This window comes from Coregonus lavaretus (assembly GCF_964263955.1).
Source record: "Coregonus lavaretus genome assembly, chromosome: 27".
Lineage (NCBI taxonomy): Eukaryota > Metazoa > Chordata > Actinopteri > Salmoniformes > Salmonidae > Coregonus > Coregonus lavaretus.
Genome location: NC_140014.1, coordinates 4069498 through 4090141, shown reverse-complemented (window position 1 = coordinate 4090141; position 20644 = coordinate 4069498). Strand labels below are relative to the sequence as shown.

The window sequence follows — 20644 nt, the reverse complement described above, 5'->3', positions numbered from 1 at the left end:
CAATTCAACTCCCAGGGAGCAATGCTCCATCCAGGGCTGCTGGCTGACGACTGCTAGCAAGCCTAGACAAATGCGAAGTAGTCTAAATATATTGCTGGCATAACTAAGTTATTTCACATTACTTTTGGGTTGTAATCATATTATAATGCTCACATGAATGTCATGCTAAATATATGTTCATGTCATTGTCACTCAAAAATAATTAGAATTGAGTTGCTAGTAATCTCTCGTGGACAGATTCTCGTAGACAGATGAAACGGTGAGAATCTGTCAAGTCTCACGTAGAATGATATGATTACTTATGTGATTACGAGCAGCTTTGGGGTTTGGGGTTTTTGTCATTGATTATTTGGACGAATCAGGATTGGGCGAAGGCGGTGCTTAAATTGGTGCAATGATTTTCAAGACTGTGTGCGGATGATAAACGGTTTCCACTAGATTCCACAGCCACAAACTCAAAATTGGCTATATCGTAAACATTTATGAAAACAAAAATTACATTTTTGGCCATGATAAACACGGGTGAAATTAGCGGAAGGGTGGGGTTTGGCTGAGAGTTTCCGTTTGCGAAGGAGGAGACTTTGCTTCCTTCCTTTGCGCAAAGGTAATCACAATTGTTAACGACATTTCCCCCAGATGTAAAACAGGAAATTACAAACTTTTGCGACATAATCTCGGTTACCCAGAAGTAAAATTAAGTTGCTAGTAGAATAATGTTACAATGCAAATGTCATGTGTAAAATAGTTTTTTATGACGTTTTGGAACTAAACCTCCCTTGCACTGCTATGTAACACCTTTTGCGTAGTTGTTTCTGTGGGCTGGCCCTCATCATCTGCTCTGTAATCAAAGTATTCCCATCATTCGCTTCTGGAGCCAGTTTTGTCAGCAAGTTGCTGGCGTGGAGGTATGATGTTTTTGTTTGAAGAAGCCATGCTGTCGGCATTTTCTCTCTCCTCTCGCTTGCTTCTCAAAATTGGCTCGTGCTGTGTCAGCTGCAAGCGCATGTAGCCTGGCTAGCTACTGTCCCCTTGAAAAGATTCAGACAAATTACTAGACAGACTAGATCCTCTCAATCCGTATATGACGTGAGACACATTTCACAGAAGTACCGAAAGTAACAAAAATTCTAGTACCGAACCGTTTTTCATGTTCTAGTATCTAAAAAGTACATACATTTCAGTATACCGTACAACACTAGACTTTTAACAATGTGTTGAAACGTTGTTGCTCCTTGCTGAAACAAGCAAGGTGTTGTAGCAAACAAGTCTTTGGTTGCTTAGGCAACATCCCCCACAATGCAACAGCAGCACACATAGAAATAGAATGAATAGATTTGGCCTCTAACCCTGGAAATCTGACTAGTAAACTCATGGGTACACTCGCAATGGCTGCCTGGTATTGTGATACAATAATTTCCATGGTATTATAGAATGTTCATTAAAATGATGTTAACTGATGTAGCTCATGCAATGGAATGTACTTTTTGTAATGTCAGTTGAGTTGAATCAACAAATCACAGCACATATTTTTGCACATATTTAACTTCCTGCTTTGCTCTTATGGGTACACTCGCAGGGGCCGCCAGTCCACCCATTATTTCATAATTGACTTGAATGGGGACGCCTGTTCTTTTCATTCTATTTCTATGGCAGCACATGCAGCCAGGAGCGGAGGAGAGAAGAAAATGTGCACACAAAAAATGTACGGTTATTACGGTGACAGCGGTCGTTTCGCTGGACAATTACCGTCATCCAAAATTCCATGACCGTCACAACCCTAGTGTGAGTAGGGTAAGAAACAGACACACATCCAATTTTTCTGGGCAGGTGCTGGAGGTCAAAAGATATGATTAGCAAAAAGAAAAGCAAACTGCAATATAATGCTCAGAAAGTGTGATATTGGCTAGCCTATTAGGCTAGCAATGTATTGATCCTCAGGTCTTTATCAGGTCTCCATACAAAAACAAAAAAGAAGTAAATGGGTAGCCCATTGAGTAGTTGTGTATATGAAGATGTTCGACAATGATCTTTTAGCAACTGCTGCAAAAATGTGATGGTCCGCACTCAAAAATATGTTAACATTTCAGATTAACAGCCTTATTCTTCTTCACTGACGAACGCTGTTTTGCCAAAACGTCTGTGTATGCCACCCTGATGCAGTGAAAAAGAACAATGAAGTAAGATTTATGCGACATTAGTGCGGACCCATCAAATTTTTTGCTTATCTGGATTCACTGGTTATACACACCAACCAAACTTGGTAGAGCACGATGGTCCTCTTTTGATTAGTAACTGCTTCCAGGCCTGCTATGATGTTCAGCTAGAAATGGTTATGCTTAGAGCTGGGCTAGCTAATCCAGAATCAGTCAGTATGGCAGAAAATATGCTAACAAATGGAATCAGTCGGCACGCTTAGTACGCTAACCAGCAGGGTTGGGCGATATTACTATAGTATCGTCTATCGACAATGACATCGTGATGTGACAGACGATGGTTTAGCCTATTTGAACTTGACTGGCGCCCCCTAGTAAAGATTGGAGTCTCGCAGCGCACATTTGTCTATTCCTATTTGCAATAGCCTATTTCAATAAATATGTGATACAGAACGCAAGAGAGGGGATGTAGATAACACAATGCAGAGAATTCCACCAAAGCAGCACAAAAATATTGTTTATTTCTGACTCTCTCTGTCGGATATTTTTTAATATAATGGACACTCCTTAACTATCTTGTGTTTAGCTGTTTAAAAAAAACGTAGTCTGTATTCCCTTCTCTCTGCATTGTATATGGTTTATGTATATGGAACAGAGTTCCATCTCAAAAAGTTATTTGAATAGCCTGAAAATGTAAGGTAGCCAGGAGACTAATAATGAGAGAGAACAACCAATATCAATAGCCTATAGAAAAATCGAATGACAAGTTGAATTAAATTTAAGCTTATTAAGAAAGAAATGATCCATGCGGGCCGGAAAAACCCTCCCAGCGAGGTTGAAAACCAAATGGCCAATAACCTATCCTCATTCCTCCTACTGGCCTATCTTAAAAGCTTTAAGACAAGTTAAAATATTCTACCCTACGAAGGTGTTGTCCTAAAGTTGTGGCTTTCAAAAATAACAAGAGTGAAAGTCTATAGCCTAAGCAAGTGTTCACCAACCGGTCGATCTCGAATATTTCACTTTCTCTGGTCATAGAAGTAACAACATGAATTGGTGCAACCAAGATTCTTTTTTTGTCGAGCAGTAGCAAATGCATCTTTTTTATGGCACACGAGACACCTGTCTGATTTGCAGCCATCTCAGTGAACTAATCCATTGTGGAGGCTGAGACTAATCCATTGCGGAGGCCGCATGGATGGCACTAATCCATTGCGGAGGCCGCGTGGCTAAAATGCACAATGCACATCTCCAGAATGCGCGCTCTCTTGCCAATTTTTGCACATTCATTGTTTCATAACTTCATTGTGTGAATTCTTTGCCTTGATTGTTAGTGTCTATCAATTCCCCATCACATATATAACCAGTAGTAGCCTACATTTACCGTTAATTCCTATCATTTGTAATCTACAATGTTTGTTTGGTTATGGTAATTTCTGTTAATGCATTCAATAGAATATTATTTCAGTCTTTTACTGTTCTCATTGTCAGAGTGGACACGTTGTTTGCAGAGCCCACAACCTTTGCTACACTTGTGAGAAACAAGTTTTGATTCATTTAATTCCATTTACGAATGTTGTCAATTTAGTATTTTAGTCTGTCCTTTGTTTGGAGCACTACTGTCAATGTTGAGTAAGCACGTGCACCTGATTCCGCATAGAAGGAGGCTTATACGCTACCTGGCCTGTGCGCAAATGTAGGTATATACTGTAAATGTGCCCATTTGGGGAGCTGATAGTATTTATGATTAGCTGCACCTTCACTAATGAGCTGTGGAGCTTCTCAAAGTAATGTTTTCTTCACCTCAAACAGCAAGCAAACAACGTCTGTTTTTACATACATTGAGAATGACAATAGTTCCTCAATGTATTTGAAAAATATTTCCAGCTCTCTCCCTTTCGATAACCACGTCATGCTCTGATCCCTTGCGCAAAATAGCCTACAGCTGTGTCTGCCCGAGTTCACTGGTGTGGGAAACTCTGAGAGCCCAGAATATTTTATACAATGTTACAAATTTGCTAGTGCAAGCTTCTTTCCAGTTCGTTGCAGACAGGCCATGCGTAGCCAATGTGATTTATAGGATTTGTTTTTTTATCAGGATATTTTTTACCTGCAGGCTGCAATGTTTTTATTTGTTGGCTTTATGTAGGCTATTTTTAAATAGTTGTCATTGGTAATAGAAGTTACTTTTTAGGTTTGTATCATTTTAATTTAGATTTGGTTGAGAGAATGCCAAGCCTGTGCAAAGTTGTCATCAAGGCAAAGGGTGGCTATTTGAAGAATCTCAAATATAATACACTTTTTTGGTTACTACATGATTCCATATGTGTTATTTCATAGTTTTGATGTCTTCACTATTATTCTACAATGTAGAAAATAGTAAAAATAAAGATAAACCCTGGAATGAGTAGGTGTGTCCAAACGTTTGACTGGTACTGTATATATATTACATTTACATAAGTATTCAGACATTTTACTCAGTACTATGTTTAAGCACCTTTGGCAGCGATTACAGCCTCGATTACACCTGTATTTGGGGAGTTTCTCCCATTCTTCTCTGCAGATCCTCTCAAGCGCTGTCAGGTTGGATGGCGAGCGTCACTACACAGCTATTTTCAGGTCTCTCCAGAGATGTTTGATTGGGTTCAAGTCCGGGCTCTGGCTGGGCCAATCAAGGACATTCAGAGACTTGGTAGCTTAGTGGTTAAGAGCGTTGTGCCAGTAACCGAAAGGTCGCTGGTTCTAATCCCCGAGCTGACTAGGTGAAAAATCTGTCGATGTGCACTTGAGCAAGGCACTTAACCCTAATTGCTCCTGTAAGTCGCTCTGGATAAGAGCGTCTGCTAAATGACCTATTTATTTATTTATTTACTTGTCCCGAAGCCACTCCTGCGTTGTCTTGGCTGTGTGCTTAGGGTCGTTGTCCTGTTGGAAGGTGAATCCTTGGCCCCAGTCTGAGGTCCTGAGCACTCTGGAGCGTTCAATCTTGGTTTCATCAGACCAGAGAATCTTGTTTCTCATGGTGTGAGAGTCTTTAGGTGCCTTTTGGGAAACTCCAAGCGGGCTGACATGTGCCTTTTACTGAGGAGTGGCTTCCGTCTGGCCACTCTACCATAAAGGCCTGATTGGTGAAGTGCTGCAGAGATGGTTGTCCTTCTGGAAGGTTCTCCCATCTCCACAGAGGAACTATGGAGCTCTGTCAAAGTGACCATCGGGTTCTTGGTCACCTCCCCGACCAAGGCCCTTCTCCCCCGATTGCTCAGTTTGGCCGGGCGGACAGCTCTAGGAAGAGTCTTGGTGATTCCAAACTTCTTCCATTTAAGAATGATGGAGGCCTCTGTGTTCTTGGGGACCTGTAATGCTGCAGAAATGTTTTGTTACCCTTCCCCAGATCTGTGCCTCGACACAATCCTGTCTCGGAGCTCTACGGACAATTTCTTCGACCTCCTAGCTTGGTTTTTGCTCTGACATGCACTGTCAACTGTGGGACCGTATATAGACAGGTGTGTGCCTTTCCAAATCATGTCCAATCAATTGAATTTACCAAAGGTGGACTCCAATCAAGTTGTAGAAACATCTCAAGGTTGATCAATGGAAACAGGATGCACCTGAGCTCAATTTTGAGTGTCATAGCAAAGGGTCTGAATACTTATGTAAATAAGGTATTTCTGTTTGCAAACATTTCTAAAAACCTGTTTTCACTTTGTATATTTATTTAATCCATTTTAGAATAATGCTGTAACGTAACAAAATGTGGAAAAAGTCAAGGGATCTGAATACTTTCAGAATGCACTGTATATGGAAAAATACACGCTTAAAAATTTTGACCAATCGATTGGTCGAAAGAACAGACGACTTTTGGTCAACAAATATTTTTTTTGGTCGGGGACAGCCCTAATGATCACTCAGCTGTGCCTCACAAGTAATACTACAATTATCTATTACCAGTGAGATCATGTTCCAAATTTGTATATATATCTAATTTCTAAATGGTCTGAGAAGAACAACATTGGCAGGGCAATTCAAGGATAGCCAGTATGCCGTGATGATGTATTGGGCCTATAGCCTACTGCATAAACCTCATTGCTTTAGAACTGTTTTTACTTGGTTAATGTTGCATAGGCTTAAGTTTTCTAAGTCATGTTTTCAACAAATCTGAGCGTGAGATCTCGGCTTGCATTTTGACACAGAAAGTGATCTTGACTCAGAAAAGGTTGGTGACCACTGGCCTAAACCTAAGCCTAGGCATACGCTATTTTCAATCACAGCTTTATGAGATTTAGAACAAACTATATTGTTTATTTTTCTATTATTTTATGAGGCAAATAAAGCAATTATTGTCCAGTTCTGAACACAGTTGACTGCTTCTATCCAGCCCATGATGTCACTACAGTAAGACAGCCTGTTGCTCATCAGACAGTCACTGCTCCATCATAGCGCGTACACACAGACAGACACAAACCTGCTAAAGCTCCTCCACCAGAAAGGAATATTAGAAAATATTTCCCTGCACTTAGCATCTGCCCAGGCTTTCAACAACATCTTTCGTCATGATTCGTCCTGTTGCATTCAATTTCAAAGTATATTTTATTTGTTTTACTCCCCCCCCCACACACACAAAAAAAAAAAAATATGTATATCACAATTTTTTCTATGGGTGCATAACCACGATAGGACAAAGGTTGACATCGCCCAACCCTACTAACCAGTGCGAGTGGGCACAAACTGATATAATTGTGTAGAATAGATCGAGATTTATGTTGAAAACAACAGTCCATGGTCATTTCCGTTGTAACTCAATCCAGGAAATTAATTGATATTGTGGATTCACTTTCAAAAGACGATTTGACAGGACGTACAATTGTTGAATGGCAGTTCCTTTCCTGAATCCACTGAGCAAAAGTGGTTCAAGGATCTCAGACCCCTGCGATTCAGCTAACAATTGTTCAACAATACCCATACAAAAAACACACAGCTAGTCATTCAAGGTGCATAGTGTTGGAGTACTAAAAAACAGTCAGAGGAGATTGGAGCATGTCGAAGGCCCAGTCCAAGGCTCAGTTTAACAATGTGGCAGAATGTGGCCCAACATGAAAGCAAGGTGGAGTGAACAAAACATTTTTGGAACACCAACAAACACACACCTTTAACCTGCTACTTAATTGTTGCAGATATGATGGAATTAGATTGGTGTTCCAAAAACACACAGTACATACGTATGCTGTCGTAAGCGAGGGCCAGTGACCCTCCTGCCCCGTCATCATCTTTCCATTTGGTCACTTTCGGTTGTGTCACGTCCACAGGGGAGAACGCCATTGTGATCGTGGCTGGTGCCAACCTGCTACTGGGTGGCGAGGATCTGCGGCGGGCACTGCCAGCCCTAAGCAGTGCCAAGGTGCTGGTGTGCCAGCTGGAGATCAGCCCGGACACCTCCCTGCAGGCCCTGCGCCAGGCCCATGAGAACAACGGTCAGTCTGGACGTCTATCTGTGTACTGTCTTCGTACTGTCTACGTCTGTCTGTCTACATCTTTCTGTCTGTCTGTCGGTCTGTCTTAGAGAACAACGGTCAGTCTGGACGTCTATCTATGTACTGTCGTCGTACTGTCTACGTCTGTCTGTCTACATCTGTCTGTCTGTCGGTCTGTCTTAGAGAACAACGGTACGTCTGTCTGCTTTGTCTGTCTGCTTTGTCTGTCTGTCTGTCTGTCTGTCTGTCTGTCTGTCTGTCTGTCTGTCTGTCTGTCTGTCTGTGTACATACAGTCTGTCTGTCTGTCCTGAACACTCAACAATCTCTGTTCCTACCTATAGTGAGTCAACAGGGAAGTTCTTTTCTGATTTATCAAGAACTAAGCCTGCTTTTCTGGCACAATCTTCTGTTTATTCATACATTATTGAAATTGACCCTGAGGCCTCATATCACCAATATCTTATTTTCCCTGATTGTCTTTGTTGTTCTAAATCACATCCCTAGCTGTATATATAATGGGGTCTGCAATGATTGACACTCTTGATAAAGATGAGCAAAAATGACTGTATAAAATAAATAATTACATATATTGTATGCTCCAAAAAATTGATAAATTATATAAATGTTATACTAATACAATTGTTAATAGAAATATATTTTGTTTAACAAGTAATACATGTTTTTTACTAAAAAAGGTAGGGGTAAAAATGATTGACACCCTTGTTTTCAATACCTTTCAATACCTCAGCTTGCGAGGATAACGACACTGAGCCTTTTTCAAAAATGTTTTATGAGCTGGAGAACACATTGGGAGGGATCTTAGACCATTCCTCCATAGAGAATCCTTCTAGATCCTTGCTCTGTTGTAGCCGGCCGCGACCGGGAGACCCATGGGGCGGCGCACAATTGGCCCAGCGTTGTCCAGGGTAGGGGAGGGAATGGCCGGCAGGGATGTAGACCATGGCGTTTGCAACGCCAGGGTTGTGGGTTCGATTCCCACGGGGGAGCAGTATGAAAAAAAATGTATGCACTCACTAACTGTAAGTCGCTCTGGATAAGAGCGTCTGCTAAATCACTAAAATGTAAATGTAAATGTAATATCCTTCGTCTGGGCATTTCCAAAGAGCTCTGTTTTCATGTCATCTGACCAAAGTACTGGTTCCAATCCAAGTGCCAATGCCGTTTAGCAAACTCCAGGCATTTACATTTGTTGGATGACATGTAAATGGAGCTCTTTGGTCATGCACACCAGTGGTTGGTTTGGCATCAAAATGAGAATGAATGAGCAGAAAATAACCCCATACCTACTGTAAAATATGATGGTTGATCTTTGATGTTAAGTGGCTATTTTGCTTCCGCTGGTCCTGGGGTCCTTGTTAAGGTCAACGGCATCATGCACTTTACCCAGTACCTGTGATGGGTGATTTCGAAAGAGTCAGGCGCAGGAGGGTAAATCACAGAATAACAGGATTTTTTCCGGAACACAGAGTTACACAGTAATGCATCAAAACACTCCAGTGCGCATAACAGGCGCACTGGAAGCAACAAGGCACACGGGGAAATATCCCGGCGATACAAAATACTAGGAGCTCCACCGAGCTTCACTAACCTCACAATAAACAATCACACACAAAGACAAGGGGACAGATGGAACACTTATGCAGGTACTGATGAGGGGATATGAACCAGGTGTGTGTAATAAACAAGACAAAACAAATGGAATGATGAGATGAGGAGCGGCAGTGGCTAGAAGGCTGGTGACGACGTACGCCGAAGCCTGCCCGAACAAGGAGAGGAGGCAGCTTCGGAGGAAGTCGTGACAGTAACCCCCCCCCCCTTGACGCGCAGCTCCAGCAGCGCGCCGACACCGGCCTCGGGGACGGCCAGGAGGACGCAGAGCAGGGCGAGCCGGATGGTGACGGTGGAAATCCCGCAATAGGGAGGGATCGAGGATATCCCTCACCGGAACCCAGCACCGTTCCTCCAGACCGTACCCCTCCCACTCCACGAGGTACTGAAGGCCCCCCACCCGATGCCTCAAATCCAGGATGGAACGGACGGAGGAACCTCCCGCACCTCAGACTCCTGGAGCGGACCAGCCACCACCGGCCTGAGGAGAGAAACATGGAACGAGGGGTTAATACGGTCATCTGTAGGGAGTAATAACCTACAGTAAGGGAAAAAAGTATTTGATCCCCTGCTGATTTTGTACGTTTGCCCACTGACAAAGACATGATCAGTCTATAATTGTAATAGTAGGTTGATTTGAACAGTGAGAGACAGAATAACAACAAAAAAATCCAGAAAAACGCATGTCAAAAATGTTATAAATTGATTTGCATTTTAATGAGGGAAATAAGTATTTGACCCCCTCTCAATCAGAAAGATTTCTGGCTCCCAGGTGTCTTTTATACAGGTAACGAGCTGAGATTAGGAGCACACTCTTAAAGGGAGTGCTCCTAATCTCAGTTCGTTACCTGTATAAAAGACACCTGTCCACAGAAGCAATCAATCAATCAGATGCCAAACTCTCCACCATGGCCAAGACCAAAGAGCTCTCCAAGGATGTCAGGGACAAGATTGTAGACCTACACAAGGCTGGAATGGGCTACAAGACCATCGCCAAGCAGCTTGGTGAGAAGGTGACAACAGTTGGTACGATTATTCGCAAATGGAAGAAACACAAAAGAACTGTCAATCTCCCTCGGCCTGGGGCTCCATGCAAGATCTCACCTCGTGGAGTTGCAATGATCATGAGAACGGTGAGGAATCAGCCCAGAACTACACGGGAGGATCTTGTCAATGATCTCAAGGCAGCTGGGACCATAGTCACCAAGAAAACAATTGGTAACACACTACGCCGTGAAGGACTGAAATCCTGCAGCGGCCGCAAGGTCCCCCTGCTCAAGAAAGCACATATACAGGCCTGTCTGAAGTTTGCCAATGAACATCAGAATGATTCAGAGGAGAGCCTTACTCTGGGCGCACACCGAGCAGGAGGAGACATACACCCTCACGTCCTTAGCCAAGGTAGGCCACCAGTACTTTCCGGTCAGGCAGCGCACTGTACGACCGATACCTGGGTGACCAGAGGAGGGAGACGTGTGTGCCCAATAGATCAGACGGTCACGGACAAGAGACGGCACGTACTGCAGCCAGCTGGACACTGAGGTGGAGATGGCTCTGTGAATAATGCCCGCTCTATGTCCGCGTCCATCGCCCACACTACCGGCGCCACAATGCATGAGGCTGGTAGTATAGGGGTGTTGTTTATGGGCCTCTCCTCTGTGTCGTACAGCCGAGACAGTGCGTCTGCCTTCACATTCTTCGTACCTGGGATGTAAGATAGTGTAGAATCAAACCGGGTGAAGAATAGGGCCCACCTGGCCTGGTGAGGGTTCAGCCTCCTCACTGCCCGGATGTACTCCAAGTTACGGTGGTCCGTCCAGACAATGAAAGGGTGTTTCGCCCCCTCGAGCCAATGCCTCCACACTGTCAGGGCTCGGACTACAGCCAACAGCTCCCGATCACCAACGTCCTAGTTCTGCTACGCTGGGCTGAGCTTCTTGGAGAAGAAGGCACAGGGGCGGAGCTTGGGTGCCGTGCCCGAGCGTTGAGATAGGACAGCGCCTATCCCTACCTTGGACGCATTGACCTCCACTACGAACGGTAGTGATGGATCGGGATGGACCAGTACCGGGGCTGAGGTGAACAGAACCCTCAGGTTACTGAAGGCCCTGTCAGCCTCAGCAGACCAGCGGAGCCGGGTCGGCCCACCCTTCAACAGAGAGGTGATGGGAGCAGCGACCTTGCCAAAGCCCCGGATAAACCTCCAATAGTAGTTGGCAAAGACAATAAAGCGCTGCACCTCCTTAACCGTGGTTGGAGTCGGCCAATTACGCACTGCTGAAATGCGATCTCCCTCCATCACCACACCTGAGGTGGTAATGTGGTATCTGAGGAAGGAGACGGACTGCTGGAAAACAAACCTTGGCATAAAGGTAATGTTATCACCTCGGCCCAGCACTTTGCGAACCAGGGATACACGCTCGGCGCGCGTAACGGAATACACCAGAATATCATCGATGTAGACATGTCCCAAAACCCCTCGTTCACAAAGGACTGGAAGACGGATGGAGCATTCATCAAACCGTACGGCATTACCAGGTATCCGTAATGCCCCGTGGTTGTGCTGAATGCTGTCTTCCACTCGTCCCCCTCTCAGACACGCACCAGGTTGTACGCACTCCGGAGATCTAGTTTTGTGAAGTAGCGCGCCCCATGCATTGATTCGATCACAGATGGAATGAGGGGTAGAGGATAACTACAACGTATTGTCCCCTTGTTCAGTGCTCGGTAATCAATACAAGGGTGCAGACCTCCGTCTTTCTTCTTCATAAAAAAGAAACTTGAGGAGGCAGCCGAAGTGGAGGGACATATGTACCCCTGGCGCAGATACTCGGAGACGTATGTCTCCATCGCCTCCATTTCAGCCTGCGACAGGGGATACACATGACTCCAGGGTGGCACAGCGTCTACCCAGAGGTTTATCACACAATCCCCCGCCCAATGAGGTGGTAATTTGGTCGCCTGCGTTTTGGAGAACGCGTGCGCCAAAAAAAGGTATTTGGGGGGAATGTGCACGGTTGAGGTAGTGTCTGGACTTTCTACGATTTCTAACGGAAACACCTAGACACCTACCCTGACATTCTCGCGACCACCCCGTGAGAACCCTCTGCGGCCATGAAAAGGTGGGGTTGTGTAGTGCTAACCAGGGAAGACCTAACACAACAGGGAAATCAGGAGAATCAATAATAAAAAGGTTGACTTGCTCTCTATGGGTCTCGTGCGTAACCATAGTGACTGGTGCTGTAACTTCCCTAATGAACCGGGACCCTAATGGTCAACTGTCAAGTGCTCTGATGGCGAGTGGAATGGATAGGGGAACCAATGTAATACCTACAGTGAGGGAAAAAAGTATTTGATCCCCTGCTGGTTTTGTACATTTGCCCACTGACAAAGAAATGATCAGTCTATCATTTTAATGGTAGGTTTATTTGAACAGTGAGAGACAGAATAACAACAACAAAATACAGAAAAACGCATGTCAAAAATGTTATAAATTGATTTGCATTTTAATGAGGGAAATAAGTATTTGACCCCCTCTCAATCAGAAAGATTTCTGGCTCCCAGGTGTCTTTTATACAGGTAACGAGCTGAGATGAGGAGCACTCTTAAAGGGAGTGCTCCTAATCTCAGCTTGTTACCTGTATAAAAGACACCTGTCCACAGAAGCAATCAATCAATCAGATTCCAAACTCTCCACCATGGCCAAGACCAAAGAGCTCTCCAAGGATGTCAGGGACAAGATTGTAGACCTACACAAGGCTGGAATGGGCTACAAGACCATCGCCAAGCAGCTTGGTGAGAAGGTGACAACAGTTGGTGTGATTATTCGCAAATGGAAGAAACACAAAAGAACTGTCAATCTCCCTCGGCCTGGGGCTCCATGCAAGATCTCACCTCGTGGAGTTGCAATGATCATGAGAACGATGAGGAATCAGCCCAGAACTACATGGGAGGATCTTGTCAATGATCTCAAGGCAGCTCGGACCATAGTCACAAAGAAAACAATTGGTAATACACTACGCCGTGAAGGACTGAAATCCTGCGGCGCCCGCAAAGTCCCCCTGCTCAAGAAAGCACATATACATGCCCGTCTGAAGTTTGCCAATGAACATCTGAATGATTCAAAGGAGAACTGGGTAAAAGTGTTGTGGTCAGATGAGACCAAAATGGAGCTCTTTGGCATCAACTCAACTCGCCGTGTTTGGAGGAGGAGGAATGCTGCCTATGACCCCAAGAACACCATCCCCACCGTCAAACATGGAGGTGGAAACATTATGCTTTGGGGGTGTTTTTCTGCTAAGGGGACAGGGCAACTTCACCGCATCAAAGGGACGATGGACGGGGCCATGTACCGTCAAATCTTGGGTGAGAACCTCCTTCCCTCAGTCAGGGCATTGAAAATTGGTCTTGGATGGGTATTCCAGCATGACAATGACCCAAAACACACAGCCAAGGCAACAAAGGAGTGGCTCAAGAAGAAGCACATTAAGGTCCTGGAGTGGCCTTGCCAGTCTCCAGACCTTAATCCCATAGAAAATCTGTGGAGGGAGCTGAAGGTTCGAGTTGCCAAACGTCAGCCTCGAAACCTTAATGACTTGGAGAAGATCAGCAAAGAGGAGTGGGACAAAATCCCTCCTGAGATGTGTGCAAACCTGGTGGCCAACTACAAGAAACGTCTGACCTCTGTGATTGCCATCAAGGGTTTTGCCACCAAGTACTAAGTCATGTTTTGCAGAGGGGTCAAATACTTATTTCCCTCATTATAATGCAAATCAATTTATAACATTTTTGACATGCGTTTTTCTGGATTTTGTTGTTGTTTTTCTGTCTCTCACTGTTCAAATAAACCTACCATTAAAATTATAGACTGATCATTTCTTTGTCAGTGGGCAAACGTACAAAATCAGCAGGGGATCAAATACTTTTTTCCCTCACTGTAGACTATGTGCAAATGACCTGTCAATAAAGTTCCCAGCTGTGCCTGAATCGACCAGCGCCTTACACTGGGGAACTACCTATAATCAGGGAAGTGGATGTGTAAGGTACAGTGCGCAGCAGAGGGCTCTGAACGAGTGTGGGTGTTCAATACCTGGCGTGACGCGAGAGCGCCCTGCCTGCCGCCTCCAGACCCAAAAGAACGCTGACAACATCGTGCAGTGAAATGTCCTCTCGTGCCACCAGAGTGACACTGGTGCTGTCGTCCTCCGCTCTCCCGGATCGCCGCACCACCCAGCTCCATCCTCTCGTGATCCGGGTTGGGGGCGGGGTGAAACGGGCAGGCCCCTTTTCGGCCCAGAAGAGGCGAGCGAACTCCCTGTAGTTGTCCAATGCGGCTCCTCCTTCACTCCAGACCGCGTTGGCCCACTCCAAGGCTTTCCCCGAGAGGCAGGAGATGAGGGCGGACACCTTCTCCCGCTCCGATGGAGCCGGGCTGATGTTCGAGAAGTATAGATCCAGTTGCAGGAGGAATCCCTGGCAGAGGGCAGCTGTCCTGTCAAAATCCCTACGTCGGGATATATGAATTCCTCTGGGTGTGGGTGGCTGGATCCGGTCGCTCAGCTGGTCCCGAAAGATCGGGTCTTCTCCTCTCCAGGTGTTGGACGACCTGGAGAACCCAATCCATCGTTTCTCCCAAGCTGGCTAGCATCGTCGAATGCTCCCGGACCTCGCCACGACTCGAGGCATGTGCTCCTCTCCTGCTGACTCCATGTCTTGGTGTGTGATTCTGTGATGGGTGATTTCAAAAAAGTCAGGCGCAGGAGGGTAAATTACAGAATAACAGGATTTATTCTGGAACACAGAGTTACGGTGTAATGCGTCAAAACACTCCAGTGTGCACAACAGGCGCACTGGAAGCAACAAGGCACACAGGGAAATATCCAAGCGATACAAAATACTAGGAGCTCCACTGAGCTTCACTAACCTCACAATAAACAATCACAGACAAAGACAAGGGGACAGTGAACACTTATACAGGTACTGATGAGGGGATATGAACCAGGTGTGTGTAATAAACAAGACAAAACAAATGGAATGATGAGATGAGGAGTGGCAGTGGTTAGAAGGCCGGTGACGACGAACGCCGAAGCCTGCCCGAACAAGGAGAGGAGGCAGCTTCGGAGGAAGTCGTGACAGTACCAGGATATTTTAGCCAAAAACATGTCCGCAAGTGGATCTTCCAGCAAGACAATAACCCCAAGCATACATCAAAATCCACAAATAAATTAATTATTGTCTACGGAATTGAAACCCATTGAAAACGCAGTCCATAAGCACATATGAAAGATACCAAGGATCTGGAAGGATTCTGTATGGAGGAATGGTCTAAGATCCCTCCAACTCATAAAACATTTTAGAAAAAGGCTCAGTGCCATTATCCTCTCAATGTGAGGTATTGAAAACAGGGGTGTTTTGACCCCTACCTTAAAAAAAATAACAAATATGACTTGTTAAACAAAATCTCTTTCTCTGAGCAATTGTATTAGTTTGAAAGAATATAATTTGAGCATACAATATAGCTCATTATTTGAATTATTCATTTTATACAGTAATTTTTGTCTCTCTTTATCAAGGGTGTCAATCATTTCAGACCCCACTGTACGTGTGCTCATAAACTGAGCAGTGGGCCTTGGTAAATGCAGCTGCCACTGAGTTCTCTGCGATATGTTATCGCCCTCAAAACCAAAAAGGGGTGCGTTACCTCACTGAGTCTTTAACAGTCTTTATCTGTGAGTGTGTGTTTCGCAAGCTGTGTGTGTGCATGTGTGGCATGTGTGTTTCTCAAGGTACAGTATACTACTTCATTAATAAACTTCCCCACCCAAAAGAATGGCAGCTCCAGGTAAACAAAGCATCATACCTCCAATGGGAATAACTAGGCCACGGCACTCTCTATCATCTTTAGCACCCCGGTCTATTATTGGACCGCATCGGTGTCACACATCTGGGGAGTTGTGACATCCGGGGACATCCGGCCCTGGTGTCAGGGGCCCGTTATTAGTTACCACCATCCACTTCCAAAGCATGCCGTAACGGGCTCTCGCCCACCTCATTGCCCACAGATGGGCAATCTGGGCAACCCAGATGGATTCGCGCGCCATCTCTGACGTACCACCTCTGATATCATATACCCTGGCATGGATTATCAACTCCCTCTGCCAAGGCGCTAATAGACATCACTGCGTGGAGAGAAACGAGACAATGTGATGTGATAGCGACAATAGCAGCACAAGCAGATTACGTGAATGTCAGCCCCCGGAAGGGGTGGGGTGTCAATGGTTTGGCCCGGAGGCTAATGATGCGATTGGATCGTCAGGTGACGAGGCTCGCTGCTGCCCGGGCTACGCAAATGACACCTCGGGAGGTTTTCCATAAGGATGAAAAAGAAACAGATTCATAGAAATAACTCTCCAGGGTTGAGGTACTGTTGCTTTTTCACGCTCTACACTTGGTGTTGCATCACATTGAATCGCTGAAAGAATACTTCAAAGTTTGAATATTTTTTTAGATAATATTTATCATATATTATATTGTAAATATGTATATTTACTGTATCTATACTAAACACAAATATAAACTCAACATGCAACAATTTCTAACATAAAAACAGCCTAACCAGCTCTGCTAGGGCGAGTAAAATGGTCAGAATGAGCTGTTTTCTCATTTGTGTCTGGAAGTAGCTAGAAAACGTTAGCCAGACTGCTGTTGTTAGGTCAGAACGCTCGGATCAACCCTACTCCTCGGCCAGAGCATCCAGTGTGCGCTCTGAACGCTCGAGAGTTAAACGCTCTGAATTTACGAACGGACACACTGACAACGCTCTGAATTTACAAATGCCCAGAGCGCACTCAGAGCACACTCTGGCACTCCAGATTGAATTTACAAACACACCTGTAGTATAAACCAGCCTTAAGTCTTGAAATCTTTGGTTGTTTAATTCAAGGCCTCACATGTGAATCCTTAAAGAGATGGGTGGGGCTAAGGCTTACGAGGGTGTGAACGATGCTGAATGGGTGTAGACAAAGAAGAGCTCTCCAGTAGGTGTACCAAAACATTCAAGGGCTATTTTCTCAAAAGTAAGGTTACAAGTTTATCAACATTCAAAGCAGAATTACTTTCACATTGTTCTTCAACTGTAGTGTATGATATACCATTTTCTAGCTCTTGAGTCTCTACTTTTATCCAATGTAAAAAACACAATTTCAAATTTTGCTACATAAGACCGAATCGAGCCGGTCGGTCACATTGCGCTATCGACCCAGAGCATATCGGATTTTCTGCCGGAATCACTGAATCACTGGACCTTAACACCGGATCATCGCAACTAACTAGCTACAACTGAATGGCTGTTGTTGTTATTGGCTAATCACCACTGTCCCGAAGCAAGCACCAGTTAGCCTTGAGCTAGCCTCGAGCCAGGCCCATCTCCCGTCTATCTACCTCTCTGTCAACCGGACGGGACCTCCTAGTGTTGACACGGAGCCCCGCCGATCCATCACGACTGGTCTGCCGACATAATTGTCTGATGTGGTTTCAACAGGCTTCCCGTTGCGACAACCACGAAGATCCATCTAATAGCCCCGGCCCGCTAGCACACGCAATCAACAGCCGTGCCTCCAGCTCGCCTGTAGCGTAGCAGCCACCGAACTGCTCCCGGACTCACTTATTGCTGTTCACTGGACCTTATGATCACTCAGCTATACAGCTGATGCCTGCTGGACTATTCCTTTACACGGTACCCCATCCTGTTTATCTGTTTAGCCTCAGCCCAAACTTTCCTCGCCATTACCAGCTGTTGTCTTAGCTCTCTCGAATAACACCTGTGATTGCTTTATGCCTCTCTCCCATGTCAATATGCCTTGCCTATTGCTGTTTCAGTTAGTTCTTATTGTACTATTTCACTGTAGCACCCCCAGTCCTGCTCAACCTGGCTCAGATAGTTCCTTTGTCCCAACCCCCATACACGCGGAGACCGGCTCAATCGGTGCCTCCAATGATGCTCTCTTTCATCGTTTCTCAACGCTTAGGTTTACCTCCACTGTACTCATATCCTTCCATATCCTTGTCTGTAAATAATGCCCTGAATCTATTCTACAATGCCCGTAAATCTGCCCCTTTTATTCTCTGTACCCAACGCACTAGAAGACCAGTTCTTAAAGCCTTTAGCCATATCCTTATTCTATTCCTCCTCTGTTACTCTGGTGATGTAGAGGTTAACCCAGGCCCTATAGCCCCCAGTATCACTCCTACTCCCCAGGCGCTATCATTTGTTGACTTCTGTAACCGTAAAAGCCTTGGTTTCTTGCATGTTAACATCAGAAGCCTCCTCCATAAGTTTGAGTTATTCACTGCATTAGCACACTCCGCCAACCCTGATGTTCTAGCAGTGTCTGAATCCTGGCTTAGGAAGGCCACCAAAGATTCAGAAATGTCCATTCCCAACTACAATGTCCATTCCCATTCCCAACTAGAGCCTGCAGAACTCTATCATACTATCCAGATCTGTGCCAAAACAGTTTGAGCTTCTACTTCTAAAAATCCACCTTTCCAGAAATAAGTCTCTCACTGTTGCCGCTTGCTACAGACCCCCCTCAGCCCCCAGCTGTGCCCTGGACACCATATGTGAAATGATTGCCCCCCATCTATCCTACTGCTTGGTGACCTAAACTGGGAGATGCTTAACACCCCGGCCGTCCTACAATCTAAACTAGATACCCTCAATCTCACACAAATTATCAAGGAACCTACCAGGTACAACCCTAAATCCGTTAACATGGGCACCCTCATAGATATCATCCTGACTAATTTACCCTCTAAATACACCTCTGCTGTCTTCAACCAGAATCTCAGCAATCACTGCCTCATTGCCTGCGTCCATAATGGGTCTGCGGTCAAACGACCACCCCTCATCACTGTCAAACGCTCCCTAAAATACTTCAGCGAGCAGGCCTTTTTAATTGACCTGGCCCGGGTATCCTGGATGGATACTGACCTCATTCGGTCAGTAGAGGTTGCCTGGTTGTTCTTTAAAAGTTATTTCCTCTCCATCTTAAATAAGCATGCCCCATTCATAAAATTCAGAACTAAGAACAGATACAGTGGGGAAAAAAAGTATTTAGTCAGCCACCAATTGTGCAAGTTCTCCCACTTAAAAAGATGAGAGAGGCCTGTAATTTTCATCATAGGTACACGTCAACTATGACAGACAAAATGAGAAAAAAAATCCAGAAAATCACATTGTAGGATTTTTAATGAATTTATTTGCAAATTATGGTGGAAAATAAGTATTTGGTCAATAACAAAAGTTTCTCAATACTTTGTTATATACCCTTTGTTGGCAATGACACAGGTCAAACGTTTTCTGTAAGTCTTCACAAGGTTTTCACACACTGTTGCTGGTATTTTGGCCCATTCCTCCATGCAGATCTCCTCTAGAGCAGTGATGTTTTGGGGCTGTCGCTGGGCAACACAGACGTTCAACTCCCTCCAAAGATTTTCTATGGGGTTGAGATCTGGAGACTGGCTAGGCCACTCCAGGACCTTGAAATGCTTCTTACGAAGCCACTCCTTCATTGCCCGGGCGGTGTGTTTGGGATCATTGTCATGCTGAAAGACCCAGCCACGTTTCATCTTCAATGCCCTTGCTGATGGAAGGAGGTTTTCACTCAAAATCTCACGATACATGGCCCCATTCATTCGTTCCTTTACACAGATCAGTCGTCCTGGTCCCTTTGCAGAAAAACAGCCCCAAAGCATGATGTTTCCACCCCCATACTTCACAGTAGGTATGGTGTTCTTTGGATGCAACTCAGCATTCTTTGTCCTCCAAACACGACGAGTTGAGTTTTTACCAAAAAGTTCTATTTTGGTTTCATCTGACCATATGACATTCTCCCAATCCTCTTCTGGATCATCCAAATGCACTCTAGCAAACTTCAGACAGGCCTGGACATGTACTGGCTTAAGCAGGCGGACACGTCTTGCACTGCAGGATTTGAGTCCCTGGCGGCGTAGTGTGTTACTGATGGTAGGCTTTGTTACTTTGGTCAGAGCTCTCTGCAGGTCATTCACTAGGTCCCCCCGTGTGGTTCTGGGATTTTTGCTCACCGTTCTTGTGATCATTTTGACCCTACGGGGTGAGATCTTGCGTGGAGCCCCAGATCGAGGGAGATTATCAGTGGTCTTGTATGTCTTCCATTTCCTAATAATTGCTCCCACAGTTGATTTCTTCAAACCAAGCTGCTTACCTATTGCAGATTCAGTCTTCCCAGCCTGGTGCAGGTCTACAATTTTGTTTCTGGTGTCCTTTGTCAGCTCTTTGGTCTTGGCCATAGTGGAGTTTGGAGTGTGACTGTTTGAGGTTGTGGACAGGTGTCTTTTATACTGATAACAAG

General features: G+C 45.1%; 1 protein-coding gene across 4 annotated transcripts in view; it reads left to right on the top strand.

The window, feature by feature from the left end:
* Positions 1–20644, top strand: part of rbks (ribokinase) — a 96662-nt gene that overhangs the window by 44141 nt on the left and 31877 nt on the right. For all 4 annotated transcript variants that reach the window (XM_084144127.1, XM_084144125.1, XM_084144124.1 and 1 more), the window contains one exon: positions 7457–7621. In XM_084144127.1, the coding sequence (XP_084000253.1) occupies positions 7457–7621 (165 nt within the window). The remainder of the gene's footprint in view (positions 1–7456; positions 7622–20644) is intronic.